This window comes from Myotis davidii, unplaced genomic scaffold (genome assembly GCF_000327345.1).
Source record: "Myotis davidii unplaced genomic scaffold, ASM32734v1 scaffold88, whole genome shotgun sequence".
Classification (NCBI taxonomy): domain Eukaryota; kingdom Metazoa; phylum Chordata; class Mammalia; order Chiroptera; family Vespertilionidae; genus Myotis; species Myotis davidii.
The window spans coordinates 3,322,131-3,331,293 of NW_006300377.1; the positions used below are offsets into that span (position 1 = coordinate 3,322,131).

Below are 9,163 nucleotides of genomic sequence, written 5' to 3' on the forward strand. Positions count from 1 at the left end.
ATATATTTAAAAAAATTGACATATATACTTAAGAGAAAAAAAGGATATTGCATTTAAATTAGGAGTTCATAAACAACCAAGAAAACTAACTTTATGGTTACTGTGGGAAAGCTTAAAAACACACACAAATTAACTTCTTCTAAGAACAACATGGTACAAATTAACACCTTCAAAGGCAATGACCACGTGTGCACTAGATTATTATTACACAAAATTGCTTCATAATGTCAATTTGGTGTTTTACCAATCTTCTAAAATAAAAGACTTTCAGTGGAAAAGTTACATTGCACAAACCTGATGGAAAGTCTGCTTCCAGATCCTGTTCAGTTTCCCCTTTTGAGAACTGCTTCAATTCTGAATCAGCCTCTTGCACGGCATTTGACTTTAAGGCATAATGATTCAACTCTTCCTCCCAGCTATGTGGAGTAGATACTGCCTCTGATTCCAGGTCACCACTGTATGTGCTTCCTTGGTCTGAGATAGATAGAAAGCACAGCTTCAAAATAAGATAGACTGTTAACGTAGCCAGAAACCTTCCTGAAACCCCTAAATACCAAAAACAGATATGGTTGAGGAACAATTACCCAGGTACATTTAACTTATTTACCAGTCTCACAGAACTGGATTCATATTCTTGGTAAACAGTTTAAAGCTTTATCTCAATCCTTAAAATCAATATTTGGGGGGGAAAAACAAAACAATATTTGAGGTAGCTTTTATTATTCTCATTACAAATTAGCACACAATCATAAACACCCAGTACCCCTAAAATAGCAAAAATTTCAAATATTTAATCCGAGGATGCTAATAATTTACGGGTTTGTATTATTAACAGGACAGTACATGATTCTAAGATCCAAAATATATTTACAATTACAAACCTTTTTCAAATATCTTTGTGTCTAGAAAGAGTTCTTGTTCAGAAGTTTGGGATCCTAAAGAAAAAGAAAAGCACATAATAAATAATTTATATGTACACACAAAGCAAACTGCATCAAAATAAAATGACGGTACTACATACATGAATCACAAGAGAGAGTTCTAAGGAAATAGCCTTCACATGCAGAAAGAATGTTTCATTAATAAAAGTAGGCATGCATAGTAAATGAAGTTAAATTATGACTTATAACAGCAGTTAAACTTTTAGGTAGCAGTATGAAAGAAGTCATGACAAGAGACACTTTATTTTGCATTTTGCTCTCATGTGCTACCTGGAATTCTTCCCCACCCACAACACACACACACACACACACACACACACACACACACACAACATATTCACAGATTTGACAAATCTGTTTAAATTCCTTTCTAAAGTATAATATGCTATAACATAATATGCTTTAACCTCTAAAATATAATATGCTATAACACTGCATTGGAAAACCAATAGAATTAGAACATAAGTTACATGAGCAGCCTACACATGGAACTAAACAGAACACAGTTCTATCAATTATAAACTACTTTAAAAGTAAGAAGCTAGCCCTGGCCAGTGTGGTTCAGTTGGTTGAATATCATCTCATGCACCAAAAGGTTGGTAGTGTGATTCCAAGTCAGAGCACATGCCCAGGTTTCAGGCTTGATCCCCGGTAGGGGAGTACAGGAGGCAGCCAATCAATATTTCTCTTTCACATTGATCTTTCTTTCTCTTCCTCTCCCCTCCTCTCTAAAATCAATAAAAACATTTTTTTAAAAAATAAAAGAAGCTTAAGGATTCAAAGTAGTAAAAACTATTTTTTTAAAGACCCAGGAAAATTACTTCTTTCCCTGAAATCAAAGATAAGTTATCCAGATCCCTTCAGTTGAAATTCATTTTTCCCTCCTTTATGTTTTTAAACTATTTTATTTTACTTACACTATAGTGATTACAACTATCTGTCTTGAACTTAGTTTTGAAAGTTCTTCTGTCTCATTCCAATTGTAGGCTAAGGCAAAGTCACACTACATTTGTACAGAGGAAGCACTTGATAAATGTTAACTGTTAACATGAATGTAGAAGCCAATTTAAATTGAGGTTTACCATCAGGTATTGCTTGAACTTCAAAAGTAAATATAATATCAGAAAGTTACAAGATAAGCATAGGGACAATATTCTCAGACATTAAAATTCATATATAAATGGGTTAGAATTATGAGACCATACACTAAAGAACAAAATGAGACCAGAAACACTGGAATTAACAAATATGCTTTTTACTCATCACTCAGAACATATATGCCTTAAAAACTTACTGGCAACACGACAGAAAACTTAACTGTTTTTCAAATGCTACAGTGTTCAAAAAATTATCTAGCATTTCTTATGTAAAATCAAATCCCAGATAGCTTTGTAAAAACTGTCACTGAAAAAAAAAACTTGTCAGAAAAGAATGATTTTTTGGCTCATCAGTGATATACTAAAAGGCCTTTGTGAAAATTCACTGATGTATTTCAACTATCTTATACACCATTTTATCTCTCTTTTATCATTATACTAGTGGCTGGTGCACAGATTGGTGCACATTGAAAGGAAATTAATTAGAAGAAATATTTTAATATCTTAATAAATATTTTAATAAATAAGTACTTGTCGATGACTGTTCTTCAGACATTTTCTGCCAACGACGCCGGCTTCTTTCAGCTTCAGCAGTACGTTGTGCCAATAGTTGTTCTTCAGACATATTCTGTCGATGACGTCGCTTTCTTTCAGCATCAGGGATACGTTGTACCAATTGTTGTTCTTCAGACATATTCTGTCGACGACACCGTCTTCTTTCGGCTTCAGAGGTACGTTGTGGCAATAGTTGGTCTTCAGACATATACTGTTGACGATGCCGTTTTCTTTCGGCTTCAGAATGTCAACAAAAACAACCAAATTTATGATCGACAATGACAGATCAAAACACACGTGTGCGATTGGTGCCAGCGAGAGCTTTATATGTATCGTGCATGCGTGAGTTAACTCAGCCTTTTATATCTAAACTAGAGGCCCAGTGCACAAATTCATGCACTGGTGGGGTACTTCAGCCTGGCCTATGGGGATCAGGCGGAAACCAGCTCTCCGACACCCCCCCGGGGGATCCCAGATTGCGAGAGGGCGCAGGCCAGCCCGAGTGACCCCACTGGTGCACAATAGGGGCAGGGGAGAGACCATGGGAGGTTGTCCGGCTGGGAGGAACCACGGGAGGGCTCCAGGGAGTATCCAGCCCGTCTCACCCAGTCCTGAATGGCTGGATCCCAGCAGTAGGCTAAGCTACCAGTTGAAGGTTAATGTGCATCATAGAAATGGGTCGAATGGTCGGAGAGACAATTAGCATATTAGGTTTTATATATTAAAGGCTAATAGGCTAAGTGTCCATCCAGGTAATGTCATTTAGCAACACCCGACTTCCTCTCCCTAGCAATGACTAGCCTCCTTGCAGTTTCTTCAGCACAAGAACCCGACTTGCTTTATAGCCAGGTGCAAACATTTCGCACTTTAACCAAATGTCTGTGAAGCGTTTTCCCGTGCCTCGTATGATCTGATCCTCACAGAAGTCCTGGAGTAGGTAGATAGGAGACTCAGTGGAATCCCATTTTCTTTTCATTAGCTGGAAAACAGATTTAGAAACTTGACCCAACTGAAAAGAAGTGAGAAATGCTGGGCCTTGAAAATAACTTCAGGTTTTCTCCCTGCACAGTATATCGTCAAACACTGCTGCAGTTAAATATTTTACCCTTTGTTCTCCCTGCGTGAACTACAATAATAATCTCCTTCATGTTGGTATTTACTGCTGTGTTGTTGACAACTACCTGAAAGAGAAGTTGGGGTGCTTCACTGGGCTGGAAAAAGTTTAGCTAAATCAGAAAGCAGGTCTAATTAAGCAAGTTTATTCTAGATCTATAAAAGGCTGTTTACTTGTGCATGCGCATACATATAAAGCTCTTGCTGGTGGCAATCACACATGTGTGTTTTGATCTTGTTATTGTCGATTGTGAATTTGGTTGACACTTCTATTATAGAGAAAGGGTGAATAGAGATATTAAAATAGTTCTTCTAATTAATTTCCTTCCAATGTGCATTAATCCGTGCACAGGCCGGGTTAAATTGTTATTATTGTAGATTATGCAGATCTACAATAGAGGGCAAAATATTTAATTGTAGCAGTGTTTGACTATATTCTCTGCAGTGAGAAAACCTGAAGTCAGTTTCAAGTTCTACCATTTCTTACTTCTTCTCAGTCAGGTCAAGTTTCTAAGCTTTCTAAATCTCCGTTTTCCGGCTAATGAAAAGACTAGGATTCTACCGAGTCTCCTATCTACCTACTCCAGGACTTCTGTGAGGATCAGATGAGATGAGGCATGGGAAAACGCTTCACAGACATTTGGTTAAAGTGCGAAATGTTTGCACCTGGCTATAAAGCAAGTCGGGTTCCTGGGCTGAAGAAACTACAAAGAGGCTAGTCATCACTAGGGAAAAGAAGCCGGGCGTTGCTACGTGACATCATTACCCGACGTCCACAGCGACCGTTTCTGGGCTGGGCTGAGCTGAACTGTGAGCCGCATTTTACACCATGGCAGCATTGGCTGCGATTCAGTGGGGTGTCACTCCAGAGTGGTGGCAGAGCCTGTGTCCCACTTAGGAAAGCAGAGTGTTGGTTTGTCGGTGCCAGGTCCTTGGTGCCATTTTTTTTTTAATATATTTTTATTGATTTCAGAGAGGAAGGGAGAGGAAGAGAGAGATAGAAACATCAATGATGAGAGGTAATCATTAATTGGATGCCTCCTGCACATTGCATCAAGCCTGCAACCAAGGCATGTGCTCTTGACTGGAATCGAACCTGGGACTCTTCAGTCCATAGGTTGATGCTCTATCCACTGAGTCAAACCGGCTAGGGAGCCGTTTATTTTTAATTGGCCAGTGCACATGATGGCAGCTCCTGCGTTGATCGTTTGCCCCTTATTTTTAAGTGGTCAGTGCGCGTCATAGATACTGGTTGGAGGGAAGGATGGACACTTAGCCCTTTTTATATATAGATCGCTTCTTATATCCAAAACCCAGGAGCTGCTAATTAAGGCTAAAAACCTTTCAGGAGTCTATATTACTGAGTTCTGGTTAATATCACATATCATTTGCTTTGGAGTCAGATATGGATTCAACTCTTGTGTCATTTACTTCCTGACTGTGTAACCTAGGCAAGTAAAATATCCTATTTTCAACTGAAGAATCTGAAGTAAACAGTAACTCCCCAATAGGGTTGCTGTGACATTAAACGGGGTGACGTACATAGTGAATGTGGGACAATGCCTAGACTATGGTAAGCATATAAATGTTAACTATTGTTACCATTATTCTACACCCAGAATGAGATTTATCAATCAATTACTTGAGCCAATAGTTTTCCATTCTGCTACTAACATGCTAGTTATTACACAACTAGAGGCCTGGTGCATGAATTCCTGAACAGGTAGGGTCTGGCTGGCTGTGCTGGCCTTGATCGGGGTGGGCCGCGGTGGGCAGGAGGGGAGAAGGGAGCGGGGACACGGGAGGTAAGCCACCAGCCTCACTCTCATCGGGCCGGTTGTCTCATCGGGCCGGTTGGCCGGTCACAGTGCATGTCATAGAAACCGGTGATTCCAGTTGCTTGGCTTTTATACATATAGGTAGGAATTCTTATCTGAGGACCATGATTTCAATACAGGGATAAAATCAGGAAATGATCATGAAACTCAGATTTATGGTTTTCTGGAATAATTAACACTAAAAACTGCATTGAATATCAGCACTTAGTTTCCTTCCTTAAAAAGTGAGAATTTTCAGAGATATCAAAAAGGTTAACAAACCCACAGACTTGGTATTTAACACAATAAAGCGTTTAGAAACACCTTGACTGCCGCATCTCTAAAATTACTTGTTACAGGAAAATGTGTAGGGGTATTTTTTTCTTTCTTTACTTTAAAATTATACCAACCTCCCTGAGATAGAGTCTTCTTCTCTTCATCTTCTACAATCATTTCTGCCATCTCAAGGAGATCGGCTTCAAATGGATGTGAAGGAAGCTTTTCATTAAGGTCTTCAATACTCTCAGTGGCTTTATCTTCATTATCCGTCGAGGATGGAATAAGCATAGGGACAGGCATCTAAAAGACCAAGGATGGACTGAAGAGTTTCTTGAGCAACAGGTTCATCATCAAAGGTATTATTTATGAGATCATATAAATATTAAAATAATAAACAAATTCAAGATATTTTTCTATTGCTGATAATTAAAGTACTATTGCTAGGGTTTTTTAAAATAAGAATACAGCCATTTAAATCAAAATTTAGTAAGAGCTTTTCTGCAAACTCAACAAAATGTGTGTCTGAATACACCAAATGGATAATTGTCTAACACACCTTTGTTTTGCTTTTGATTATATTTCTTGCTTAATATTCTCACACAACTGTTTCCCTTAAAAATTCAATACTGAGGAAAACTACATTTCTAATAACAAAATCAATACCTTTTTCTTTAATAAAAAGTAAGAATCATATAAATCACATTCATCTTTTCAACCTTTCTAGAATCTAGTGTTCTGACACACAATTTCTGATCTTTTTCTGAGATTTATGGCTTTGTCAAATCATTAACACTAAAAACTGCATTAAACATCAGTATTTAGTTGTATGAAACAATAAAAAAAGCTACCTTATAGCCTTCTCTGACACGGTAAGGTACAAATAGAAGCAGTCCTTTATATACTCCACATTAAATAATGCAGTCATACAATAATAGCTAACCAGAGTCAGGTGTGTTTTACCAACAAGTGAAAAGTTTTTTATGGAATTGTTAAAATTTTATTAGAGGAAAATGTGTACTAACTTAATCGTAGCATCTATATGATTACTCACTGGAACTGGAATTCCAAATGGGACTGGTGCATACTGAGTATACAGATGAAGAGGTATGGGCACAAACACTGGTACAGGAACTGGCACCATAATGACCTGGGATGGGCTTAGTGTGTTTTCTGATGAAAAAAAGCACAAAAACAAAAAGGGTTAGAAACAACATTTTATAAATATTCAATAAATATTTTTTAAAAATATATAGAGATTTATAGTTCAAGAGAAATATAATCTGTAATACTAAGAGTTCATAAAAAGGAGAAATCCCTAGCTGGTTTTGGCTCAATGGATAAAGTGTTGACATGCAGACTGAAGGGTCCCAGGTTCAATTCCAGTCAAGGGCACATGCCCAGATTGTGGACTCGATACCCAGTGTGGAGAGTGCAGGTGAAGCATAGTAACCTCAATCTTGGGTAGAAATTGCTATTTAAATTTTAACCCAGCTATTCTGGCTTCTGTAAACATATGCTTGCTTAAATAACAGGGTAGTTACCTCAGTTTCCAGATTGAGACCTAGAAACTCAACATAAATCACCCAATTATGTTGCCAGCCCATATCACAAAGGTTATTCTTCTGTGCCTGAGGGCCAAAACCACAAGACTGCTTCCCGTTGACTCAGTGGCTCCAGGAATTGGGACTGTAGATGACCTTTAGAGATTATTAACTTTGCTCAATTCTGCTTCTGTACAATGTGCTTTCGCAAGACAGCTCCAAATTCCAACATCTATCAGGATGTGGCTTTTGTCTTTATAAGCTTGCTACTGTAGTCACTCGGGGCTGCAAGATTTGGAGAGCTAATGCCCCCTCACTGGCTTTCGAATAAATGACTCCTTATTCGACTTCTTGATTGGGGTGTCCTTTGTGTGATTCACGGGGTACATTACAACACAGGAGGCAGCCGATAAATGAATCACTCTCATTATTGATATTTCTATCTTTCTCCCTCTCCCTCTCTGAAATCAATAAAAATATATTCTAAAAACAAAAAGGAGAAATAACTAAAGTAGCAAAGAAAAGTTTGAGTATAGCACTAACAAAAAAGTGAGCAATACAATGATTATCAATGATACAATGATAAAATTAATGAAAGATATAATGTGGATGAATAAAGGGAAGGATGGGAACAGTGATCACAGATGAGGGGTATGAATAGCTGTTAAAACGAGTAAGTAGATTATGTTAAAAAGCAGACTGAATAAGTAGAATGACCATTTTTGTGAAATCATTTCTAGTAGTAGTGGGGAGCAATTACAGATCCTTTAATACAAAGTAATGTGACAAAAATAGCATTAAAGAGATTAATTTGGCTGCCAGCAATGCACAGAATAAAATTACATAAAGTGTAAATGTAGGAGACAATTACAATATGTAGAGCTAACATGATGAAGGCCTGAATTAGGGTGACAATACCACCTACAAAAAACATATATATCTATACCTATAGATATAGATATAGATATAGATATAGATATAGATATAGATATAGATATAGATAGATATAGATATAGATATAGATATAGATATAGATATATATAGATATAGATATAGATATATGACTAGAGGCCCTATGCACCTTTTGTGCATGGGTAGGTCCCTAGGCCTGGCGGGTGATCAGGGCCTATCGGGGCCTTCCAGCTGCTGGCCAGGGCCTTTCTTCCAGCTGCCGGCTGCCAACTGGGGCCTTCCTTCATTCCGCGCCACCCCCTCATGGTCTGTGCATGTCATAGTGAGCGATCGAACTCCTGGTCTCCTGAACTCTTGGGGGGACACTTTGTATGTTAGCCTTTTATATGTATACATATGCTAAAGTATTACAAAGATGAAACAGACCTTGGAAACTAACTTAAATATGAGCAGGGAAAAGTGGGAAGGATGGAGGATTCATTCAATTATTTGATGAGTATTTAAAGAGTCCTTTCTTTGAGCCAGAAAAATATTCTAGATAACTATAAAATCATTAATGTAGGAGAAAAATCATGCTATTCACAAAAAGTGAAAAGCTGACAATTCAACTAGGGTTAGAAGTAGGAAATAATACAGGATCAGCTTTATCATGGTGCAGTGGATGTAAAAAGAGTTACCAGAATAATTTTAAAAAAAGAGTTACCAGAATAGAGATGTCTGATAACCAAGGTACATAATACAAAATAAGTATCCTATCTAATAAAAGAGAAACATGGTAATTGGCGTACGACTGCTACCCTTCCCATTGGCTAATCAGGGCGATATGCAAATTAACTGCCAGCCAAGATGGCGGCCGGCAGCCAGGCAGCTTGAAACTAACATGAGGCTTGCTTGCTTCAGTGACAGAG

At 37.9% G+C, this 9,163-nt stretch overlaps 1 protein-coding gene across 8 annotated transcripts in view; it reads right to left on the reverse strand.

The window, feature by feature from the left end:
- ZMYM4 (zinc finger, MYM-type 4) overlaps positions 1 to 9,163 on the reverse strand; it is a 118,721-nt gene that overhangs the window by 23,779 nt on the left and 85,779 nt on the right. For 6 of the 8 annotated variants that reach the window (XR_001516145.1, XM_015572843.1, XM_015572841.1 and 3 more), the window contains 5 exons: positions 6,854 to 6,972; positions 5,934 to 6,102; positions 2,570 to 2,830; positions 882 to 935; positions 295 to 474 (listed from right to left, as the gene is read on the reverse strand). Coding sequence is in view for 7 of the 8 variants with exons in the window: in XM_015572843.1 (XP_015428329.1) it covers positions 295 to 474; positions 882 to 935; positions 2,570 to 2,830; positions 5,934 to 6,102; positions 6,854 to 6,972 (783 nt within the window). In the remaining variant the exon portion in view is untranslated. The remainder of the gene's footprint in view (positions 1 to 294; positions 475 to 881; positions 936 to 2,569; positions 2,831 to 5,933; positions 6,103 to 6,853; positions 6,973 to 9,163) is intronic. The other 2 variants (XM_015572844.1, XM_015572846.1) reach the window with 1 other exon arrangement.